Genomic DNA, 25,813 nt, shown 5'->3' on the forward strand with positions numbered 1-25,813 from the left:
AGATTAATTTTCTATGGTCTAATTTCGGAATGATAACTAACTATTGTTAGGTGAATAAACAGTTACTCACCGAGCAAGAGCAGCAGCGCACCCGCCGACCGCATCGCGGACAGCGACATTCACTTCAGATCACAAATGTATCCCTAGAGTAATCCCTATAGTCCCGAACAGCTGTGTCAGATAGGTCGGATGCTGTGGAATATTCGTGTCGACAGTGCGTGTGTACAGAGGCGTCCGCGCGCGCCCGATGCCTCCCAGAGACTGACGCCGCACGCTCGGCGCCGGCGGTTTTGCTGCGCGTGAGTTGTGCAAAGAGGTTGCACCAATCGTCGGCTGCTGTTTACATGTCGTTGCACATCGGATCGTCTTGACATCGAACAAACACTGTACACATTGTAAATGCACTGGAGAGGTGTCTTCAAATATTTTGGTTGACACCTTGATTCTAAAATTGGCCGGAGCTCTTCAATGTCCAAAAGCGACGGTAGTAGACTAATAAAACCTTGTTTGTCCGTCGACCTTTGCAGCTATTAAATGTCTGAAATAAACGGCGAAGGCTACGATGTTGAAAATCTTGTCCAATAAGGATTTACTGTGGGAAATGTTAGTGGGTGGATCTAATTTCGAGGTTTTAAATAATTACATGACCAATTACAAATGTGCAACACGCCAAATATAGTATAATGTCCCCATTTTATTTTTACATCTTTCCTTTAAAAGAATATCTATTTGCTATTAATCAATAACTACTTAATTGACTAAATTATTTATCTCTTGGTAAGGTTTACTTTATACGAATTTTAGCAAGCAAATCAATTTGTCCACATATAATCAACAATTGAAGAAATAATAACGTAATAAAATGATAAGCAATAATCATCAACAAGCTTAGTTCTGAAATGTTAAACTATTTAAATGACACTTACTTATTTCATGAAATAAGTACAGCCCCCTTAGACAAAACGCACTTTTTGATCGAATCGAAAATCGAATCCGTCAAAACTCCATACAAAAAAGGGGCTTTTCGACCACTTTTCGACTGGTTTGCGATTATAATTTGCACTTTGTCTAGACCCACAGAAATAATTATGTAAGTACATTAGGTCTTACCTACAAACTATTTCAATTGTCTGTCGATCCACCCGCTGTCATTTCACTCGAACAAAAATAAACAAATCCCACGTCGCTTCCTACAACAATGCCGAATTGTATTGCATCGAAACCGAGTTCAGATTGAAAACAAGACAATGCAGCTCTAAGATTGGTCGGGTAAAGTTCGATACGACGACGCAGACAATGTCGACGCGGCAAAAACCTCTGAGATTTACTCTAGAAATTACTTTCATCATAATAATTATAGCCATCTCCAGCCCCACATCATGGGAGAGTTCTTTTGAGATATGCAGACAACACTTACGCCGTTTGAAAACAAGTGAATCATCAAATTAAAGATACTAGAGAAAAAACACAACCCTCCTTCTGGTGCAGTCGGGTAAATACTGACACAACTGGAATCATCGAAGTGATAATTTGGTAAGAAAATTAACCTCCCTATAGATTAGTTTTCCTTTAAGATCATGAAACATTTTAAGAGTTTAACACGAAGATGAGGATGAAGAAGGTAAAGAATGTTAATGTGGCGTTTGGCCTTGCTATAATAGAAATCAAATATCATGACTTCAACATTTTTAAGCAATTTCGCAATCCTCGCCCCCAATTGGGGTAGTCAGCAAGATCCGCAGACGATCGCCAGACAGGGATATTGGACGCCCGAGGCGGCCACAGTTGGGCGCGGCACAGCGGACTTACACGGTATTGATTCTGGCCAATTCTGTTGTTAACTTGAAGTCAGTCTAAAGTAAACAAATCAAATGTTCACGAACGAATTCGCCATCGCAACAACGTCATCAGGATCCTTCCCTGCGCTCCTGTACTGGCCACATACTCGTACCACAGCCTCTGTGGTCTAGTGCTAAGACCACCTTCAGACCTAGTGGTCCAAGTTTCGATTCCCAGTTAAGGCAGGACTGTCGATCCGAAGGCATTGGCGATGTGATGACGAATGTGAGATTTTTTTATGCTTAACAAAGCAGGTATTTGACCTGATTCTTGATGATTGAATATTGCTAAGATGGCATCTTCATAGACTGTTTTAAAGCTGCTGCCTATTTGTTAAAGCCCACTAAGTAAACTTATGAGATGATGAGAGCGAGTAATTATTATCCATCGTAATTTGAGGAGTTGAGGCATTGTTTGAGCCTGGTAATTAATACGAAGCTTGACCTTCTTCGACTTATTATCCTGTGTGCCCTAAATAGAGTAGGTAAAGGACAATCAATGTTGACGTCCAATCCAGCAGGTCTCTCTTGAGCTACTTGCTTTAATCAATTCTAAGTCTAATCCATTAAGTTTCTTCAATACTAATAATATTTATTTGCATTAAAAATACATTCCAAAAGTGTCAAAGTTTAAGACCATTGCGCACTCGGCATACAAATCTTTATCTAAATTCAATCCACCATTGTGAGTGCGTAATCTCAGTGGAGTGGTAATTAAACTCTTAACAGTAGACAATTCCTGTGTTCGATTTCTATGTGGGACGTGTATTGTGCTTTGACTGTTTTTTATTAATTTACAATCTGCATGTATTTTGAACGTTTTCTTGTGACGTCGATTTAACCATTAACCGATTTTATACACATAAAAGTACATTGCATTAGTCAGAGAAAGTATTACCTTACTAGAATTGCTAGAGAAAGAAAGCATTAAACTGCTTGTAAATTTAAAGTACCATACACGAAGAACACATTACATTAAGCTGTTATAAAAGGGCTAGTATTTTATACGTTTTTAACGCTCACTGGTTGTAATAAAAATGGTAATAAAAACATTATTCGGATATAAATGTTTCCGAAAAGAAATCATTATAAAAATATGAACCTCAAAAATAACTGACATCTATTACCTATATCAGCACTACATACATTCAATTTAACCCATTCGGAAGCAATTATGAAAACTGACATCAAATAGTTTAATTAAGGAACTGAATGCGAATGCTGTAAATTAATTTGTCTTTTTTGACATCGCTGTATAAGTAGTTTTTGTTTTAAAATGCCGGCAACATGACGTGAAAATGCCGACTCTAACTCGGCAGGTACCTAATATGCTACCTACTACTACCTCAATGATTCTAATTGTAACCCACCTACCACCTATTTGACAGTGCCTGATTATGACTAAATACTTATTTGATGCCCCAAGCAATCCACACCTGCCTGTGTGCCTAAACCCACTTTAATTTTTTTGGTGCCCCCCAAAACGTGATGCCCTAACCCTAAACAATTGCTTAACTTGCTTATGGGTTATCCCAGCACTGCCTATTGAAACTAAAACAATCATCAATATCATAATCTCCGATTTACTATTGATTTCTAGGGCGTGGCGTAGTCGATCTGTCTGACAGAAAGCGCCTGTCCAAATTTCAGCTACCGGCAATGAATCACAGTATTGAATGCTGCTTACGGACTTATCTACGAATATCTATCATGGAAGTATTGAACGATGATGACTGGGCTGATTCCTATTGTTTTACCATGTGGCGCAAACTTTTAGCAAAGTATGATAAATGTATCTTGCTTGATCAACAGCCAGTGGGCCTAGATTAAGAATTTACTTAAATGTGATATGTATGTACCTCTATCCTCATACCTACATAACGGGTCTCTTGAACTAGAAACGCCTTTAGCGCCTAGTTATAGCAATCCTTAGGTGTTGACACGCAATTTTAATTTGTAAAGATTCTTCAAGGTTGCCTACGTGATCGTTAAGGTAATTATTTGTCTGGCGAATTTTGCTTAATGCGGACAGAAAAAAAACGATGCATTGGAATAGAAAAGGAAGATAAAATAAAAGCTAGGAATTATTCCTAACTTCTCATCAAGCAGACAGACAGCCGAGATTAAGATACTCGTATTCGCCTCTTGTTGCTTATGCTTTGCTTTAAAAGCATTTTCAGCTCGCCAGTGCAGCGCTCGCAACATCGCCCGACAAAGGATTTCATTCCGTTACAACGTTGGTCGTTTGCTGTGTGCATTTAATAAATATAGCTAACCCGGCGAACTTTGTTCCGCCTTAATGGCAATAAATAAGCAGACTTTTTTTTTATTTCGAACGGGATAAAAAGTATCCTATGTCCTTCTCCTGGCTCTAAACTACCTCCCTGACAATTTTCAGCTAAATCGGTTCAGCCGTTCTTGAGTTATAAGTGGAGTAACTAACACGACTTTCTTTTATATATATAGATTAATTAAATAGTTTGTACTGTACGTTGCACTTCGTTAATGGTACTTATTTATTAAATTCTAGTTTCTCAGTGCTAATTAAGCTTGATTTACTTGGGTAGATACTGTGCTTTGTAACTATCTTTAGATTCAAATTTGCTCAAATAATAATGTCCAAGAGCCTCTTTCTATTTTTTTATAAATTCATACATAATTACTCTTAGGTTCTGAATATCTTAAATGTGTCTGATAGTTATTAGAGAGGGTCTTCAACATCAAAGATCTAACAAAATATGCGCATGATATCCGCCTTTACTGTTTACCATTTTGTTTGTAAAACTACAATATTTGATAAATATGGCCATGCTAATAAAATGGCACTACACTAGAATCAGAAACGCAAACGACAATGTGTGGCGAGGAACGAGGAGCGAGTGAAAGTGCAGAGTGCGAGACCGCGGCCTCCTGCCCTCCGGCCTCCAGTGTGTGGCGCTATGGACGGCCATCGTATAAATGAACTTCTTTCTTGCCTGCCTCTATTACGGATGATAATGACTCTAAATTCAGTTTCAGTTTGGGCGTGGCATATTAACTGATCATCAAACCAGATTCAACATTAATTGGCAGTCTGGTCAAAGTTAAGTAATCTTCTCTAAAGGTAAGAAAATAAATAAAAAATAGTTTGTATTAACTTGATAATTACTTATTCGAATAAGTATTCAATACTGTCCTTAAAAAAGCCTTACCTTAACTCGAGGTCTCTGGAACCGGCGCTAATAATTTCACTGGTAGGTATTTTACTTTCGGATAATTTTATTAATTTTTCTCACAATCCCTCTTAACAAGTCTAAACTCTATTTTAACAATGACAGTTCCTTTAATTATAGCCTGACCAGGAACATAAAAACCCTCGCCATGTTGCGGAAAACTAATGGTACTAATTTCTTTTAATGGCAACAGTAACTGAAAACTTCATTGACATGTCACCTTGCATGTCAGTCTATTGCTGTCAAAGTGTAAACAAACTTTATTTTAAATGTGCGCAATTGATTTTGTGAATTAAATTGCTAAAATCTTTTTATAGTCGTGAAAGAAAAGTGGTTCACAATGTGTTAAAGTATTTGTCGAAGAGAAATACTAAGGGTTCGGACAATATTTTCATTGAATAATGTTTCCGACAAAGGTTGTCAAATTGACTGACATATTTATCGTATAGTACAGTCCACTATGAAAATTAGCTGTGGTTTGTTTCAACTACCTATTTTAAAGATTTTTGTCACTTTCTAAGTGTTGAATTTTACAGAATTGGGAAAGAAGTACCGAGTTTGAAGCGTTCATGAGCAGACATTGCAGTTGAATATTCAAGTTCTGAATTTGATTATTGATGAATAATAAAATAAATCCTAGTAGCTCGATTGATGGTTTCATTTAATTTATTTAAACCAGGTTACCTATAATAATATTTTTTCGTTAATTTATGAAAATATCAAATTAGCCCGTAATCCTGAATCCTGATACATAAAGTTAGCCTATTAATTTAACACAGGTACGACTGTACTTAGTGTTGCACTATCAAATGCAATTGACGCGCCTCTATGCCAGGGTTTTTATGTTCCTGGTCAGGCTATACCTAATTTTTTTTGGTAAGCAGTAAGCACTGGAATAATTTATTTCACAAAGTTGGATCAAACTTTCAAACATTCCCGCGATTGTTAAGTTTTTTTTGATGTCATTAAAAAACATTACAATCTTTTTAACATTAATCTAACTACTTTTCTTGCAATTTGTCATCTTTATTTACAATTTTTGTTATATTTTTACATTAAATAATTTTATAATTTCGGGTTTTACCTTATTTTTTTACGAGGGCAATACAATGTGACAGTACGTTTTCATTTACTAATACAAGCTGTAAGTGAAAGTGAGCGCTCTGTGATTGGTTGCATTTAAACTTAGCTTGTAACCAGCCAATCACAAGTGAGACCTTGAGTTAAGTTGCGCAACGAAAGTGACATGTCAATAAACCGGAAATTAAGTTTATGTCAGTGTCTGGTTGAGGTGTGCGAAATGTTGTGGTGACCTTTTATTTTAGTTAGAAAGTTATTAAACTAATTTTAAAGTTATAGAAAGGACTTAAAAATGTATATAAAATGGTTTATTTTACTTGCAGTGATAGCACAAGGTAAATTTTTCTTTTACATAGTCCAAAAGTGCTCAAAATCAGATCGTAACTTTCACCTAATTGTGTACGTATTTATAAAACTTTGCAGACTGTTCGTCACAGGATGAGGATGGGCCTTACAGAGGGAAATACATTGGGAAACTAAATTCCTATCACCACCAGGTCAGTTCACAAGGTTTATTAACACTTTCATTTACTTTTTGTTAGCAAAATACCCCATTTTCTTCGGTCTGTGACTCAGTGCCATTTCAAGGCAGACACAAAAGACATTGTTTGGAATTACTTTCTATACAATATTTGACTGTAGGGTAAAATATTGGGTCTATAATTTTACTTAATTGGTTCCAAGATTAATTAATTAAATGAAATGAATTTGAAATCCTTTGGAATGAGCTGCTCTACTATTGTATTATTATTCCCATGAATTGCTCAATAGCCTTAAGCAATGGTGATTAAAATATTCTCATTATAAACATTAAATTAATTTAATTTAATATCAGTAATCAAACTCTTATTTAATATATTGTTCTCGGGGTTCAAGGTATCTGGCGAAGTGTATGCAGTGGATGAGTGGACCATCATACTTGTGAACTTCAACTACGATGGCACAGGGGACGACACCTTCTTCTGGGCCGGAGATGCAGGCCGGCCGGGACCACAGGGCTTTATCGTGCCCGATGAACATGGCAAGTTAGTGTCAATCATGTACTTGGTCTATTGAATATTATATTACACAACACTTAAGTGTAAGCTTATTGAATTGAAATTGGTATACCGCTTCCTGTGCCAGTTTTCACAGGTCATCCTCCTAACAATGACGTCCTGTCATGTTTTTAGTTTTTTATATGTCCTTCTTTTATAAATCTTTAATTTAATAAATCTATGCTTATCCAATGCAAAATATTGAATTATTCAATTAATGATGAGGAACTTGTTTTTCTAATGAACATTATTTGTAGGGCAGAATTAAGTCATTAGTCTTGCTAATAGCACTGGTTTAGTCATTTATTGATTTGACATTGCAAAAGTTTATTGATTCTAATGAATGATATTGTCATGTGGTACTCCTGGTATTGCATGTGCTTAAAATTTGATATTATACTCATATCTGATAGCTACTGTATTAACTAAACCAAATAACCTGCTTATAGCTTTATTGACCCTTTTAGCCTCTTGATTGGGCATGAGTTTTTTCTTCTTACACCAACCAACCCAGGCCATTCCATAAACCAAAAAGTTGCAGCAAACTTTTGATTAGGAGATAGGAAAATAATAAGCATATTCGCCGAAAAAGAGCTAACAGTCATACTTGGCTAGGATATATTGGCTGTTTATCAAATCTACAATACTTGATTCTGTTCCTCTTGTATAAATCTCCTAATTTCAAGAGACTTATGCCTGTTTTCATCATCGATCCCTAATTTTTAAGTGACCCCTATGGTACATAACTGGAATCTTGTTTTTATAGGGGTCACTTAAAAATTAGAGATTGATAGTGAAAATAGGCATTAGTCTTCTACAGTTAAGTTCCAATTTGCATCACATCAAAAGGATTAAGAATGTTTCCAACTTCGTTTCAGAACGAACATCCTGGAGCGCTACTACAACCAGGACGTTCGGCTAACGCTGCCGGAAGGCAAGCGAATCTCGCGCATCAAGTGGCTGGCCGTCTACGACATCGCCAGCCAGAACGCCTTCGGGGACGTCTACGTGCCCGACGACTTCGAATCGCCCGCGCCGCGTACCATCGGCCCGCTGGTCGGGGAGCGAGCGGTGTCTAGCGAGTCGGTGCTCATAGCTGATGCCAGTACTATCATGTCAGTAACATTTGTTGCATATTGACTCTAGTATAAACTGTCGATGTGTGATACTTTAGCTCTAGAAGGTAGCCTTCGGGGACGTCTACGTGCCCGACGACTTTGAATCGCCCGCTCCACGCACTATTGGCCCACTGGTCGGGGAACGAGCGGTCTCTAGCGAATCTGTGCTCATAGCTGATGCCAGTACTATCATGTCAGTAACATTTGTTGCAAATTGAATTCAAATTCAAATTCAAATGATTGACCCTAGTATAAAGATACTTTAGCTTTAGAAGGTAGCCTTCGGGGACGTCTACGTGCCTGACGACTTCAAATCGCCTGCGCCGCGCACTATCGGCCCACTGGTTGGGGAACGAGCGCTTTCTAGCGAGTTTGTGCTCATAGCTGATGCCAGTACTATCATGTCAGTAACATTTGTTACAAATTGACCCTAGTATAAAGATACTTTAGCTTTAGAAGGTAGCCTTTGGGGACGTCTACGTGCCTGATGACTTCGAATCGCCCGCGCCGCGCACTATCGGCCCGCTGGTCGGGGAACGAGCGGTCTCTAGCGAATCTGTGCTCATAGCTGATGCCAGTACTATCATGTCAGTAACATTTGGTGCAAATTGACCCTAGTATAAAGATACTTTAGCTCTAGAAGGTAGCCTTCGACAACGTCTACGTACCTGACGACTTCGAATCGCCCGCGCCGCGCACCATCGGCCCGCTGGTCGGGGAGCGAGCGGTGTCTAGCGAGTCGGTGCTCATAGCTGATGCCAGTACTATCATGTCAGTAACATTTGTTGCAAATTGACCCTAGTTTAAGACTGTTGATGTGGGATACTTCAGCTCTAGAAGGTAGCCTTCGGGGACGTCTACGTGCCCGACGACTTCGAATCACCCGCTCCACGCACTATTGGCCCACTGGTCGGGGAGCGAGCGGTGTCTAGCGAGTCGGTGCTCATAGCTGATGCCAGTACTATCATGTCAGTAACATTTATTACAAATTGACCCTAGTACAAACTGTCAATGTGGGATACTTTAGCTCTAGAAGGTAGCCTTCGGGGACGTCTACGTGCCTGACGACTTCGAATCGCCTGCGCCGCGCACTATCGGCCCACTGGTTGGGGAACGAGCGCTTTCTAGCGAGTTTGTGCTGATAGCTGATGCCAGTACTATCATGTCAGTAAATAAAGCCATTTTGTTGCATATTAAGCCTATTTTATATAGGGTTACTTGGCTCTAGAAGGCAACATTCTGGGACGTTTATGTGCCTGATGACTTCGAGGCTCCCGCGCCGAGTCGGTGCTGGTGGCTGATGCCAGTACTATCATGTCAGTAATAAAAACGTTTATTTTCTGCAAACAGGCTTTTAAAAAGTCAAGTTCCAGTATTAAGTACTTAAACCTTGATTATTAAAACTCTTTTGCAGTATCCCTGAATTCAAATATGACGGCACCGGCGAGGAGGTTTACTTCTGGACAGGAGTGGGCCCGCAGCCTTCGTCGAGAGGGATCAAGATACCTGATGATTATGGCTAGTAAGTTCCATTTGTTTTGGACAATTTTAATTATAACATTATCTTCTTTTGGATGTTCCCGTTTTGCTGGCGCCTGCGCATCGTCGGCGCACTGCCACCAATGTTGAGCAGTTACCGAACGAATAAGATCCGCGTGAATGTGGAGGGTCCCTTTGAAACAAAACTACAACAATTTCATGTGACTGTGGAACTATGAAATCAATTGGACACCCACTGGAACCCTTTGACAGATCGCTGACGCGAATAATCTTAAGATACGTATATCATTTTAATGTACGGAACTTTTGTAAATGTAAGTGATGTTCTTTTCAGCCTGGAGCCGCTACGAGCCTACAAGGGCGAAGATGTTCGTCTAACCTTACCGGGCGGGCGCACAGTGTTCGACATCAAGTGGCTGTCGGTGTACGACTTGGGCGCGGCGCGATCGCTGGCCGCCGTGTTGGTGCCCGACGCACTAAACGTGCCGCCTGCGCCGTTAGCACTGCACCCCTACAGGTCGGTCCAAGGGACTTGTCCCACCTCACTATCACAAATTCAAATTCAAATTATTTATTTGCAATAAATAGGGTTTACAAAAAGTTTAAATGTTGCTTTCACCTATTTAACTATGATAACACAGCATGCAAATTTTCGTCTTAAAACGACTTTTTATAAATTACAATAAGTTTTCAATTAGATAATACAATATTCGAGAACTTTCCTGCCCCAAAGGCCATCGTCTCTACGAGCTATGTGCCCCGCCCACTGCCACTTGATTTTAGCAATTCTGCGAGCTATGTCGGTTACTTTGGTTCTCCTGCGGATCTCCTCATTTCTGATTCGATCACGCAGGGAAACTCCGAGCATAGCCCGCTCCATCGCCCTTTGGGTGACCTTGAGCCTTCTTATGAGGCCCATAGTAAGCGACCACGTCTCAGCTCCGTATACCATCACTGGCAACACACATTGGTCGAATACTTTCGACTTGAGACACTGCGGTATTTCGGACGTGAGTATATGGCGAAGCTTCCCGAACGCTGCCCATCCGAGTTGGATTCGACGATTGACCTCGTGCTGCTGACGGGCTGGAAGACGTAGCGTGGGCAGGCCTCCTACTAGGTGGACCGACGATCTGGTGAAGGTCGCGGGAAGAGCCTGGATGCGGGCAGCGCAGGACCGTTCATTGTGGAAAACCTTGGGGGAGGCCTTTGACCTTTGTCCAGCAGTGGACGTCATTTGGCTGAAAACGAATACAATATTATTATTGCATCACCTTACTGCAACTCCTGTATAGCTAGATATACAACGGCTTAGAGCCACTACGAGCTCATGCTAGAGTCCCCACACTTACCTGCACCGCTCGCGCTGCACCCCTACAGGTCGGTCCAAGGGACTTGTCCCACCTCGCTATCATATCACTGTAACTCCTGTATAGCTAGATATACAACGGCTTAGAGCCGCTACGAGCTTATGCTAGAATTCCCACACTTACCTGCACCGCTCGCGCTGCACCCCTACAGGTCGGTCCAAGGGACTTGTCCCACCTCGCTATCATATCACTGTAACTCCTGTATAGCTAGATATACAACGGCTTAGAGCCGCTACGAGCTTATGCTAGAATTCCCACACTTACCTGCACCGCTCGCGCTGCACCCCTACAGGTCGGTCCAAGGGACTTGTCCCACCTCGCTATCATATCACTGTAACTCCTGTATAGCTAGATATACAACGGCTTAGAGCCGCTACGAGCTTATGCTAGAATTCCCACACTTACCTGCACCGCTCGTGCTGCATTCTACAGATCGGTCCACGGGACCCACACTCGTGTTCACAAACATCACCATTAAGTATCACAGTGGACGCACAGGATCCCAAAACCCTATTCATAAACAATACTTGAGTGGCGGAGTGACAGACACGAACCAATCACAGAGCTCTATTAGGCCAACAAAAGTAGTCTACCTTTTTTGTCTATCAACTGCATCTTTAATACTCCGCAGGTTTAATACTCGGATCAGTTCGACTTCATTTTGGTAACCTTTCCTCTGCGACTTTTAGGGTTCGTCTTACGAAACAATAGAGAAAACCTAATTATTGGAGGCATTTATTAACAAAGTTCATTATTTTTTGCAGAACAAATCTGCCACACTGTAAGCAGCTGCATCGAGATTACCAAGTCTCCTGGGAGAAATTCGGCAACCAAATCACCATCGAACTAGCAGCCCGGGTAAATAATTATCTTTGCTTCAAGCCTGTTCATTTATTGTACTCTAAATTCAACTTTATCTCTTCACAAAACACCTGCTTTTCGTCTGGCAGATCGATGAAAACGAATACATGGGCTTCGGCATCTCGGGCAGCGACAGCAAGACGCAGATGCTCGGCGCCGACCTCGCCGTCGCCTACTACGACGCTAAGATGCAGCGCGCGCTCGCTACTGACTACAACGTCACCGCTATAGCGCCGGTAACTTGAGATACTAACCATTTTAGACGAGTACGTCGTAGATTTCATGTAGTCATGTCAATAAAATATTTTTTCGATTAGTAAATGGTGGTCCTAAAATTGACCCTTGAGGTACCCACTTAAAAAAAGGTCAGAAACAATTTTTTTTATTTATTGTAAGTAAACGAACATTGAAGGATTAATTAAATTGCTCGTAAATGTAAAAAAAATGTGGTTTCCGTATTTAAAACTTCAATATCAATATTGTCAAAGGCTTTTTGCTGATCGTGTTTTTTATGTTTTTAACGTTTTTAAAATCAATTCTAATGAAAGTTTATCTTGCTCGGATCAGTTCAATAGTGTAAATGTGCGCCCAATGGCAAAATTATGTTTAAGAAATAACTTTAACCACCGTTTTCCGATCCATTAAGCATAATATGAGTACATTATGACCATCGCGGCATCGTCCATTGCGTCGTTTATTGTTGTTGTTCTTCAATGTTAAGCAGGAGTATTACATGTCCATTGGACGAAACACTTGATTTATAACTTGTTGCTTTACAGCCCACTTAATAAGGTTTCAATTGCATTTTCCAGTGCGTGCAAGTGCTGGGCCAGTGGCGCGGCGTGTGCCGCGACGAGCTGCTGGGCGGGCTGGACTCCAACCAGGTGTTCTCGGGCGAGTACGCCGACGGGCTCGCGCGCGTGTCCTACCGCCGCGTGCTCAAGCCCTGTGAGTGTTGTTGTTGTGTTTAGTGCGTGCAAGTGCTGGGGCAGCGACGAGCTGCTGGGCGGGCTGGACTCCAACCAGGTGTTCTCGGGCGAGTACGCCGACGGGCTCGCGCGCGTGTCCTACCGCCGCGTGCTCAAGCCCTGTGAGTGTTGTTGTTGTGTTTAGTGCGTGCAAGTGCTGGGGCAGCGACGAGCTGCTGGGCGGGCTGGACTCCAACCAGGTGTTCTCGGGCGAGTACGCCGACGGGCTCGCGCGCGTGTCCTACCGCCGCGTGCTCAAGCCCTGTGAGTGTTGTTGTTGTGTTTAGTGCGTGCAAGTGCTGGGGCAGCGACGAGCTGCTGGGCGGGCTGGACTCCAACCAGGTGTTCTCGGGCGAGTACGCCGACGGGCTCGCGCGCGTGTCCTACCGCCGCGTGCTCAAGCCCTGTGAGTGTTGTTGTTGTGTTTAGTGCGTGCAAGTGCTGGGGCAGCGACGAGCTGCTGGGCGGGCTGGACTCCAACCAGGTGTTCTCGGGCGAGTACGCCGACGGGCTCGCGCGCGTGTCCTACCGCCGCGTGCTCAAGCCCTGTGAGTGTTGTTGTTGTGTTTAGTGCGTGCAAGTGCTGGGGCAGCGACGAGCTGCTGGGCGGGCTGGACTCCAACCAGGTGTTCTCGGGCGAGTACGCCGACGGGCTCGCGCGCGTGTCCTACCGCCGCGTGCTCAAGCCCTGTGAGTGTTGTTGTTGTGTTTAGTGCGTGCAAGTGCTGGGGCAGCGACGAGCTGCTGGGCGGGCTGGACTCCAACCAGGTGTTCTCGGGCGAGTACGCCGACGGGCTCGCGCGCGTGTCCTACCGCCGCGTGCTCAAGCCCTGTGAGTGTTGTTGTTGTGTTTAGTGCGTGCAAGTGCTGGGGCAGCGACGAGCTGCTGGGCGGGCTGGACTCCAACCAGGTGTTCTCGGGCGAGTACGCCGACGGGCTCGCGCGCGTGTCCTACCGCCGCGTGCTCAAGCCCTGTGAGTGTTGTTGTTGTGTTTAGTGCGTGCAAGTGCTGGGGCAGCGACGAGCTGCTGGGCGGGCTGGACTCCAACCAGGTGTTCTCGGGCGAGTACGCCGACGGGCTCGCGCGCGTGTCCTACCGCCGCGTGCTCAAGCCCTGTGAGTGTTCCAACTCTATCTGCGTCATCAGATCGATTTATTTCATGTGTTTTTACCATCAGGGGGCATAGTGTGAGCTTACGTCAAACGCATTCGATGTCGACTGCGTAAAAAAGTGACATTAAATGTATGACAAATTGTACAGAGCGCCCCTAGCTGAAACTTTCAAGAACTAAAATCTTCATATATTTTTTTAATGCGCTCGCTAGTGACGAAGTTTGATATATACTCACACTAAGCCCTCAGGTTATGTAGTATCCACTGCAGAAGCACAGCCTTCTCTAGTTTACCAGAGGAAAATAGAAGATTTTACTCATTTCTGTATCGAGCTGCCCTCCGCTACCCTCCATGTTCTTAAGTATTAACAAGAGCGTCCCTAGGTCTCATTTTCCTCCTTCCCTCTAGATCAGACTACCTCCTTAAAATAAGTTTGGTACGCCCATGATTCTGCCTTTACTCCCCATTCTAGCCTGGCTGATTGGAGAGTTCTAATGTTTGCATACACCGTTTTCCTTTGTGCTGAAAAAAAACAGGTATTTAACTGCAATTACACCTAAAGTTAAGTAAGATGTAGTCTATGATGGTACAACCTGCCCTATAAGCACCTATTCACTCTTGCCTTTGAAAAAATTTGAATTACTGTTCGGGAAAAACAGCAGCAGGCAGTGAATTCCTGTCCTGCTTATTTATGCTGTTTTGCTAAGTCCATTCCTCTCGCCAGCCAAGGAGCCAAGTATTTAGCGTTCAAGAAAGACAGCAGCAGCCAGTGAATTACAGTCCCTAGCAGTTTAATATTAAATGCCGTTTTGCTAAGTCCATTCCTCTCGCCAGTCGAGGAACCACCGTATTTAGCGTTTGGGAAAGACAGCAGCAGCCAGTGAATTCCAGTCCCTAGCAGTTTAATATTAAATGCCGTTTTGCTAAGTCCATTCCTCTCTCCAGTCGAGGAACCACCGTATTTAGCGTTCAGGAAAGACAGCAGCAGCCAGTGAATTCCAGTCCCTAGCTGCTTAATATTAAATGCCGTTTTGCTAAGTCCATTCCTCCCTCCAGTCGAGGAGCTGGACCGCGAGTGGGTGGTGGACAAGCCGGTGTACGTGGTGTGGGCACTCGGCGCGCGCGACGCCGACAACGAGCCCGCCTTCCACCGCCTACACCCTGCCAGGGATATCATGCTCAATCTGGACCAGAACCCGCCCGTTAACGACTGCTACAACTTCACTGTGTGAGTATTATACTAACATACCTACACTCTTAACATGTTCGCCTCAGTTTTAGGGGTTTAGTATTTATAGCCTGACCAGGAACATAAAAACCCTGGCATAGAGGCGCCTCAATTGCATTTGATAGTGCAACACTGAGTACAGTCGTACCTGTGTTAAATTAATAGGCTAACTTTATGTATCAGGATTCAGGATTACGGGCTAATTTGATATTTTCATAAATTAACGAAAAAATATTATTATAGGTAACCTGGTTTAAATAAATTAAATGAAACCATCAATCGAGCTAGTAGAATTTATTTTATTATTCATCAATAATCAAATTCAGAACTTGAATATTCAACTACAATGTCTGCTCATGAACGCATCAAACTCGGTACTTCTTTTCCAATTCCATAAAATTCAACACTTAGAAAGTGACAAAAAACTTTAAAATAGGTAGTTGAAACAAACCACAGCTAATTTTCATAGTGGACTGTACTATACGATAAACATGTCAGTCAATTTGACAACCTTTGTCGGAAACATTATTCAATGAAAATATTGTCCGAACCCTTAGTATTTCTCTTCGACAAATACTTTAACACATTGTGAACCACTTTTCTTTCACGACTTTAAAAAGATTTTAGCAATTTAATTCACAAAATCAATTGCATACATTTAAAATAAAGTTTGTTTACACTTTGACAGCAATAGACTGACAAGCAAGGTGACATGTCAATGAAGTTTTCAGTTACTGTTGCCATTAAAAGAAATTAGTACCATTAGTTTTCCGCAACATGGCGAGGGTTTTTATGTTCCTGGTCAGGCTATACAGCAATAACAATAGCTATAAACATTTTAAACTTTTTTGTCATGATTAACAATTATACCATTTATTTTCATCATCACCATTTTAGCCACAGGACATCCACTGCTGAACATAGTCTTCCGCTAATGATTTCCATATTGACCGGTTGATAGCAGTCTGCATCCACCTTGTTGGACGTCTTACGCTACACTTTCTGCGCGACCTTTACCATTTATTTTATTCTTCTCAAAACCCTGATTAATTTTTATCTCCTGTTAGATTAAATAATCAGTTTCTTTCAATTAAATATCTATTTACTGACTTGATCATAAGGTCGATTTGGTTGGAAAATTAGAGACGCGCTAAATGCCAGTCGACATAAAATATATGGCAGTATCGTGCTTTGATTGGTTGGATTCACGTATTTTGATCTTCGTTTCCCAATTTTGCAATGGAATCTTTGCATCAAGTTTTATAGCGATAAGATGGCCTAAGTTGTGTTGTATCTTTTCTTTCTTTACCTTGTATGGTGTATAATCAAATGTGTTCCACCTATCCAGTGGTTCAAACACAGCGCCCACGCCCTGGGAAGTGGCCGAAATATTCGACCCGTCGCTCCGCGTGTTTACGTTCCGCCTCGGGCCGGCGGCGGGCGCGCGCGGGCTTTTGATATAACGATAAGATGACCTAAATTGTGCCATATCTTTTGTATATCTCTCTTTTTCTATTCGTGTCTTGTATGGGGTATACTAAAGTATATTCTATCCTTATTATTATTAGTTTTTTTTTTTAAGAGATAACTTGGAATTGTCATTCTTACTAAAATGTCTCTGGGGTGGTGGCGTAGTGAGGCGGGTCGTTACATTCCCTCTAATATGGTCGAGTGAAGCCATGAAGTCATGTCTGTGAACAGGCGCTGCTTTCGGGGACTGGTCAATCCAAGTTATTCAAATTTATGTATGCGAGTCATTTCTACTAGTATCTTAATATGTAAGTCTAGATATTAGCACGTCACTACCTTGTTTAATATACCACGCAATCTTGTATACCCATTCTTATGATACACCATATAAGAATGCATGGTAAATTCAGTGAACTGCTCCTGAATCGAATGTACCTACTACTATTTCTATTTATTTATATTAACCGGCAGACAGTGGTGACTGAGTTTGTTGCGGCGCTTCTCAGCACTTGCCAAATGTTGGTCTCGAAGCGCTGGTAGGGTAAAAAGATTATGAGACATGTAGATAGAGGCTCCTTAAGAGCAAAATGACGATTTTTAAGGACTATTTATTAGTCTAAACAAATAAAGAAATTTTGACTTTGACTTTGACTTTGATCCAGCGGGTCCAGCACAGCGCCCACGCCCTGGGAAGTGGCGGAACTCTTCGACCCGTCGCTCCGCGTGTTCACGTTCCGTCTGGGCCGGCGGCGGGCGCGCGCGGGCTTTTGATACAACGATAAGATGACCTAAATTGTGCCATATCTTTTGTATATCTCTCTTTTTCTATTCTTGTCTTGTATAGTATATACCAGTGGTTCCCGAATGGTGGTCCGCGGAACCCTGGGGTTCCGAGGAAAGGCCGCAAGGGTTCCGTAAAAAATATTATCCCACGTTTCGTGACCGACGTTGTTCGCTCGGACTGACTTATTTACGCATAAGGGAGGGGTAGGGCGTGCGGGCGGAGTAGTACGGGGGTTCCGCTAGGAAAAGTATAATCAATTAGGGTTCCTTGGCAAAAAAAAAATGGGAAACCCTGGTATATAATAAAGTGTGTTCTATCCAGCGGGTCCAGCACAGCACACACGGCGCGGGCGCGCGCGGGCTTTTGATATAACGATAAGATGACCTAAATTGTGCCATGTCTTTTGTATATCTCTCTTTTTCTATTCTTGTCTTGTATGGTGTATACTAAAGTATATTCTATCGAGTGTATTTTCTCAACATGGCAAAAATTGGTGCGGTGAGATAGTGGCGCCCTCTTGTCAATGTTTTGTTCAATGTTTTCCTTTTTTTGTATTTAAAATGTTGGTTGGAGAGGCACCCGCTGAAAACCAGCGTCATGCACGCGTGGCTCGATTAATGCTGAGCGGGCGCCTTTTTGGCACAAAATATGCGTGTAGTTTTAAGTCCCTTTGTTCTGGTTTTTTGTTTTCTTTTGTGTCAAATAAAGTTTTTCTTATTCTTATTCTTATTCTATCCAGCGGGTCCAGCACAGCCCCTACCCCCTGGGAAGTGGCCGAGCTATTCGACCCGTCGCTCCGCGTGTTCACGTTCCGGCTCGGGCCGGCGGCGGGCGCGCACGGGCTTTTGATATAACGATAAGATGAAATTGTGCCATATCTTTTGTATATCTCTCTTTTTCTATTCTTGTCTTGTATGGTATATACCAGTGGTTCCCGGTTCCGAGGAAAGGCTGCAAGGGTTCCGTAAAAAATATTATCCCACGTTTCGTGACCGACGTTGTTGGCTCGGACTGACTTATTTACGCATAAGGGAGGGGTAGGGCGTGCGGGCGGAGTAGTACGGGGGTTCCGCTAGGAAAAGTATAATCAATTAGGGTTCCTTGGCAAAAAAAATTGGGAAACCCTGGTACATACTAAAGTATATTCTATCGTCCAGTGGTTCCAACACGGCCCCTACGCCCTGGGAAGTGGCCGAGCTGTTCGACCCGTCGCTCCGCGTGTTCACGTTCCGTCTGGGCCGGCGGCGGGCGCACGCGGGCTTTTGATATAACGATAAGATGACTGTACAAGTCCCAAAAAGCCCACAGGTAGTAACTTGAATAAAACCAAGATTCCAGTGGCAAGTCTCATTTATTCCGAACCAAATTTGAGTATATGTAGGGGCCGTCCAAAACTTACATACCGCGATTCAACCTACAGACAGCGCCATCTATCGGTAACTCGATACACTACATATATAAAGCTTAACATTGAACAATGACAGCGGGTCCAGCACAGCGCCCACGCCCTGGGAAGTGGCGGAACTCTTCGACCCGTCGCTCCGCGTGTTCACGTTCCGTCTGGCCCGGCGGCGGGCGCGCGGGGGCTTTTGATATAACGAGAAGATGACCTAAATTGTGCCATATCTTTTGTATATCTCTTTTTTTCTATTCTTGTCTTGTATAGTATATACCAGTGGTTCCCGAATGGTGGTCCGCGGAACCCTGGGGTTCCGAGGAAAGGCCGCAAGGGTTCCGTAAAAAATATTATCCCACGTTTCGTGACCGACGTTGTTCGCTCGGACTGACTTATTTACGCATAAGGGAGGAGTAGGGCGTGCGGGCGGAGTAGTACGGGGGTTCCGCTAGGAAAAGTATAATCAATTAGGGATCCTTGGCAAAAAAAAATTGGGAAACCCTGGTATATAATAAAGTGTGTTCTATCCAGCGGGTCAAGCACAGCCCCTACACCCTGGGAAGTGGCTGAGCTGTTCGACCCGTCGCTCCGCGTGTTCACGTTCCGCCTCGGGCCGGCGGCGGGCGCGCACGGGCTTTTGATATAACGATAAGATGACTGTACAAGTCCCAAAAAGCCCACAGGTAGTAACTTGAATAAAACCAAGATTCCAGTGGCAAGTCTCATTTATTCCGAACCAAATTTGAGTATATGTAGGGGCCGTCTAAAACTTACATACCGCGATTCAACCTACAGACAGCGCCATCTATCGGTAACTCGATACACTACATATATGAAGCTTAACATTGAACAATGACAGCGGGTCCAGCACAGCGCCCACGCCCTGGGAAGTGGCGGAACTCTTCGACCCGTCGCTCCGCGTGTTCACGTTCCGGCTCGGGCCGGCGGCGGGCGCGCGCGGGCTGGCGGGGCGGGGGCGGGCGGCGCCGGCGCTGGCGTGGTACGTCAACGGCCAGCTCGCGCCCGACCTGCAGCTGCGGCGCGGACTCAAGTACAGCTTCAAGGTGCGTTAGAAACTTAGCTTCTTCTTAGTATTGACCCATTTGTTGTCCCGAAGCAGTGGCAGGGTTCAAGTAACAGGGACCAGGACGTGTGAGTTTTTATAAGTGTACTTGCAAAATAAAAAAAAATGAATTATGTAACAAGCTAATTTTAAAATAGAATAGAATAGAAAAGGTTTATTGACACAGTAAAAAAAGACACAATACAAAAAAAAACAACAAAAACACATAATAATTATGTAGGCTATTAAAACAAGTGGTGAGAAAAAACTGTGCCAATAGGCACCCACTCAGCATTTATCGTGACATGCTCAAAAGGGCAAGTCACAAAGCTGGTCTTCCGCGGACGCCCTCCGCCCTAAAACGTCAAAGTAGTTACAAACCTTGCAACATAATCATAAGTAGATACATACTAAACTTCTATCTTGTTATTCATTTTATATACGTTAGGTTATGATGACTTCGACAAAACAAATGACAGCAAAAAGTTTATCCACTAAAGCCTGGTCCGTGAGCACGTAAAATCCCGTCCAATGACCCCAAGCTGCCCATCCTTGTCGCTCGCACGTAATTATGTTGCTGTCGCGCTCGCACACTCACTGCGGGCGCGCGTCGCACAGTCGCGACAGCAATATAATTACGCGCGAGCGATAAGGATGGGTAGCTTGGGGTCATTGGACGGGATTCTACGTGCTCACGGACCAGGCTTTAATGGCTACAATGGTGCCAATTTGAAGCACACTGGTTTTGCCAATGTCGAGTGTTTAGAGAGACACTGTGGACAGTGGAATTTGAAGGTTGCCTGGTGATAATTTAATTAATTTATTCTTCAATGAAGGTACGTTTCAACTAACGAGCGTATTATCTGACATTGACATTACTTACGACACCCGCGGGAAGAGTAGGGGTTGGTGACAAATGTATTCTACTCTGCCGTCACCACACGGCTTAGGGACTACACATCAAACAGAGAATGGGCAGCAGCGCTCTCTGAAAAACATCAATCTTTTAAACTGCGATCTCCAACCCGCCTGCCTAGCGTGGAGATTATGGCAAAACCCTCCACTATAGTGGAGGAGGCTCATAGTCCAGCAGTGGACTGTAAAGGGCTGTTGATGATGATGATGATGACATTACTTACGTCAATGTCTGCCTTACAGTCAATGATCTGCTGACAGTGGTCAGCAGCTCATTAGCACAAAACCGACATTTCACAATTAACAATAGTTACAAACTTTACACATGCTCAACCCAGAATAGTCAAGTGCCAACCCCAGGATGTTTATTGATGTTGGGCTACTGATTCTAAGATGATAGTTCATAGTAAATACTACTCTTGATATACGCCAATGACTTTCAAACGTAATCATAAGTACACAACTTCTATCTTGTTATTCATTTCATGTATGTTAGGTTATGGTGACTTCGACAAAGCAAATGATAGGAAAGTTTGCCAACTATCCAATGTTTATTTGTACCTGAATACATACCTCTATTACTGAGCAAACTAAAAGTAGAAAGAGAAGGGACCAATCAGACATGGTATAGCGACAGATGCCACTAGCGCAGTTACTATCCCGCTTACCTTTGTAAATAAACAAGGCGTTCCCCAGGGTACCATTTTCAGTCCCATACTCTATTTTGCCATTTCATCCTATGCCTGTCTTTTGTGCAGCCGATCTCTAAATCAGACCATATCTCCAGGTGTACGGCGGCAACAACCCGCACTCGGCGACGGAGTACCACCCGCTGATCGTGACGGTGTCGCCGCTCGGAGGCCTGGAGCGGCTGCCCGACGCCGAGCAGCGCGCCGCGCGCGTGCTCGCCGGCGTGCACTACCCGCGCCGCGGCCGCCTCGCGCCCACCGCCGGTGAGAACCTCCCAACCCCCTGCCTCGTGACATGACCTCTTCCCAACCCCCTGGCTCGTGACGTGACCCCTTCCCAACCCCCTGGCTCGTGACGTGACCCCTTCCCAACCTCCTGGCTCGTGACAATGACCCCTTTTCAACCTCCCTGGCTCGTGACGTGACCCCTTCCCAACCCCCTGGCTCGTGACGTGACCCCTTCCCAACCTCCTGGCTCGTGACAATGACCCCTTTTCAACCTCCCTGGCTCGTGACGTGACCCCTTCTCAACCCCCTGGCTCGTGACCCCTTCCCAACCCCCTGGCTCGTGACATGACCTCTTCCCAACCCCCCTGGCTCGTGACGTGACCCCTTCTCAAGCCCTGGCTCGTGACGTGACCCCTTCTCAACCCCCTGGCTCGTGACCCCTTCCCAACCCTCTGGCTCGTGACGTGACCCCTTCCCAACCCCCTGGCTCGTGACGTGACCCCTTCCCAACCCCCTGGCTCGTGACGTAACCTCTTCCCAACCCCCCTGGCTCTTGACATGACCCCTTCCCAACCCCCTTGGCTCGTGACGTGACCCCTTCTTAACCTCCCTGGCTCGTGACATGACCTCTTCCCAACCCCCCTGGCTCGTGACATGACCCCTTCCCAACCCCCTTGGCTCGTGACGTGACCCCTTCTCAACCCCCTTGGCTCGTGACGTGACCTCTTCCCAACCCGCTTGGCTCGTGACGTGACCTCTTCCCAACCCCCTTGGCTCGTGACGTGACCCTTTCCCAACCCCCTTGGCTCGTGACGTGACCCCTTCCCAACCCCCTGGCTCGTGACAATGACCCCTTTTCAACCTCCCTGGCTTGTGACATGACCCCTCCCAAACCTTCCTGGCTCGTGACGTGACCCCTTACAAACCCCCCTGGCTCGTGACGTGACCCCTTCCCACGCTCTTTTTTAGCCATGCAATCTAAGCAAGTATCTAGCTAGAGTAAAGCATACGCTTGCGACCGATGCGCGTCAACGCAACGAACCTATGATGTTACAGTTTTTCCTGCATCCTGCCACACTACGTTTATGCTTAAGTTTCTATTGTCTAATGCTAGATGGAGTTGTACCTACGTAGTTACACTAGTTAGTAGATATAAAGTCTGTATTTGTCTCAAAAGAGTTTTAATTCAGTTAAGTACATCAGATCAAGCTATAGTGGTTGTTTCTATTTCAGTTAGGTTAGGCTTGGTCCTTCGAGCCGGATATCATTTGACATTGTTATACAAATAAAATACAACTTTTGATTATTTTTGTTTTTAACCATTTAGCTGGGCGTTAACATGTTATTGTAAATACTATGTGTTGCCTGCAGCGGGCCCGCTGTGCATCGGGCGGCACGCGGCGGGCGCGGACCGGCGGCGTGACGCGGACTACGCCACCTTCCGCGCCTTCAACCGCTCGCTGCAGTGGGACTGCCCGCCCGCCGCGCCCGCCGAACTATTGGTCGCGCCCAACTCGTCTTGGCCAGACATCGTCTACTACAACTCCTTCACGCACGCGGGTGAGTACCGGGCTCTAAAAGCCTGGTAGCACGTAATTATGTTGCTGTCGCGCTCGCACACTCACTGCGGGCGCGCGTCGCACAGTCGCGACAGCAATATAATTGGACGGGATTCTACGTGCTCACGGACCAGGCTTTACCGATTCGAAGATTGAAGACAATCGCACCCCGCACCCCCGGTATCATGACATAGACCGCAGACTTGCCATGCAGATGCGCCAGTGAGTACTAATATCTGCGCGACTTGTGTCACCCCCTGATGCTTGGCACCCGGGGCGGATTTATACTTAACAGTTGGCACCCCTGGCGATTGACAGGACCTTACTCTACAGTGGCGCCATCTTGTCTTTTTAAAACTGTCAAAACGAAACTCTCCCATAGATTTTGTATGGCATTACAAGCAAGTGACGTCACTATTTTGTCAACTCAATCAAACTACTTTTTTCAATTACAATGCGAACAAAAATCGTAATTTAAATTTTAAAATGAATTAAGTTTTTAAGACCAGAATAAAGGGTCTTTTTAAAACAGTTGTGGTTTCGAATTATTATGGTATGGTGTCAAACTGTCTATTCCACCTCGTGTTAAGTGAACCTTAACCCTTTGTCGGCAGGCATGGGCGGGCGCATCTTCGTGGTGGACCGCCACCGCCGCAACCTGGCGCGCCGGCCCGCCTCGTCCGCACAACGAGCGTTCCCGCTGGATACATCCATTATGTTGGTGCTCGCCGCCGCCGCCGTCACGCTGTGGAGGCTGCACTAGCGACGTGACGTCAACATCTCTCGAGCGTGGGAAGAAGGTATTTGACACCGATCAATTGACGTACTTTTTATGAACTGTCAAAACGAGACTCTTTTTGTAGGGCGATACGAGCCGATTGCGTCACTATTTTGCCAACTCAATTGACTAACTTTTTATCAATCAACCAAAAAATCTTAATTTACAGTTGATTTTAAATTAAGCTTTTGAGACTAGAATGAAGTGTAATATTTTAAACTATTATGTTGCATTTTTACTATAAAATTATCACTTCACGGGATTTATTGCAATAATTACAATTTACCGTTAAAATAGATATATTGTTGCGATAAATCCCGTGAAGTGATAATTTTATAGAATGAAGTGTTTTTAAAAAAGTTGTACTTTAGAATTATTGGTGAATAGTGTCAATACCCGATTCTTAAGCGAAACATAATTCTATTAAGGAAACCGAGGCGTAATGTTCCACCCCTATGTGTTCCTAGGCAAAGTCTACACGACTTATCAGTAAAAAAAATCGAAGAACGGAAACAAACTTTGCTAGCATCAATTTTAAATGTGATGATGACGTACTTAAAGTACATTTTATACTAATCTAAGTAGAACGAAAAATAATTTTACAGATCATATTTCAATTTATACATTTGACTTTTTACTGCCACTACGATGCATTTAGCTGAGAGTTAAAACTTTAATCAAATCATTTTTTTTAATTGACTCAAGAAAAATGTATGCATAAAAAAAACTACTAAGTAGTGACTGCTGTTCCATCCGCAACACATTCCTATGTCCTGGAAACTTTTCCGTCCATTTTAAATCATTCCAGACGCGCTTAACATAAGTTATTTTTAAGACTGTGTCACACACATCACTACTGTACAATGCTCAAATTATACCTACTATTTTCATTTCTATACTTTGTCATAATTTTTGAAATTATGATACTTTTTACAATACTTTTACAATTTATTTTTCCAATAACAATATGTATGAATCTCAAATGACAGACTGAAACATTTTAACCTCAGAATAATCCTATGCACTGCTTTAAATAATCTACCAGCTAGGCAGCTATACGAAATAACTATACAAATTGCATACCACAATACTCGCTGCAAGTCGTCTTATATTGTAAAATAGAAGATCTCTTTGTTTTTGAATGTTTTAGTTATTTATTTTAAGGCAACTATTTTGTATATAAAAGGTACGTAAATAAAAGATGAAATGTATGTACTTGCGTTTAATTAAATTTACATTGATTATATTATTATAATTATAACTATGAGATTACAGTTATGAGCGTACTTTATTACAGTCATTTGTATAAGGATTGACATCAACTACTGTGGACGTAGTTAAGTCATATCATATCGTCTAAAATACATAGTATCTTCTAACTTATTTTTATACAATTTAAAGTGTACTATAAATTTAAAGCAAATGACAGTCGTAAAAACAATTCACTAGGTACAAAAATTTGTTCAAATCGCGGAATTTGACGTCCGTGAATGTAAACAGAAAATATCACAATTTCGAGAGGAACTAAAACTACAGTTTAATTATAAATAAAGTAAGTAGGCTTTGAATACTTTAAATTTTTAAAGAATCACAATGAGAGAGCGTC

General features: G+C 43.4%; 2 protein-coding genes across 2 annotated transcripts in view; one reads left to right on the forward strand and one right to left on the reverse strand.

The window, feature by feature from the left end:
* LOC135083861 (protein Skeletor, isoforms B/C) overlaps positions 1 to 292 on the reverse strand; it is a 79,617-nt gene extending 79,325 nt beyond the window's left edge. The window contains exon 1 of the mRNA XM_063978601.1: positions 71 to 292. Coding sequence (XP_063834671.1) covers positions 71 to 119 — 49 coding nt within the window. The 5' untranslated portion in view covers positions 120 to 292. The remainder of the gene's footprint in view (positions 1 to 70) is intronic.
* A 6,032-nt stretch (positions 293 to 6,324) lies between these two features.
* On the forward strand, positions 6,325 to 25,418 carry LOC135083677 (protein Skeletor, isoforms B/C). The gene is made up of 18 exons (XM_063978387.1): positions 6,325 to 6,465; positions 6,554 to 6,627; positions 7,007 to 7,155; positions 8,046 to 8,282; positions 9,700 to 9,807; positions 10,120 to 10,302; positions 11,920 to 12,013; positions 12,106 to 12,252; positions 12,829 to 12,964; positions 15,154 to 15,325; positions 17,458 to 17,544; positions 18,319 to 18,420; positions 18,737 to 18,823; positions 19,507 to 19,608; positions 19,835 to 20,039; positions 21,741 to 21,906; positions 23,242 to 23,430; positions 24,044 to 25,418. The coding sequence occupies exons 1-18, from the start codon at positions 6,423 to 6,425 to the stop codon at positions 24,190 to 24,192; spliced, it is 2,430 nt and encodes an 809-aa protein (XP_063834457.1). The 5' UTR covers positions 6,325 to 6,422; the 3' UTR covers positions 24,193 to 25,418.
* The last annotated feature ends 395 nt before the right edge of the window (positions 25,419 to 25,813 follow it).

This window comes from Ostrinia nubilalis, chromosome 24 (genome assembly GCF_963855985.1).
Source record: "Ostrinia nubilalis chromosome 24, ilOstNubi1.1, whole genome shotgun sequence".
NCBI classification, from domain to species: Eukaryota; Metazoa; Arthropoda; class Insecta; order Lepidoptera; family Crambidae; genus Ostrinia; species Ostrinia nubilalis.

What these genes read in the sequence shown, in the direction of transcription:
- LOC135083677 (XM_063978387.1), top strand. Translation starts at nt 6,423, where the DNA reads ATGTATATAAAATGGTTTATTTTACTTGCAGTGATAGCACAAG. An exon ending in ACTTGCAGTGATAGCACAAG is followed by an intron (nt 6,466 to 6,553) that starts GTAAATTTTTCT and finishes AAAACTTTGCAG; the next exon opens with ACTGTTCGTCACAGGATGAG. An exon ending in CCGGCGGCGGGCGCGCACGG is followed by an intron (nt 19,609 to 19,834) that starts GCTTTTGATATA and finishes GAACAATGACAG; the next exon opens with CGGGTCCAGCACAGCGCCCA.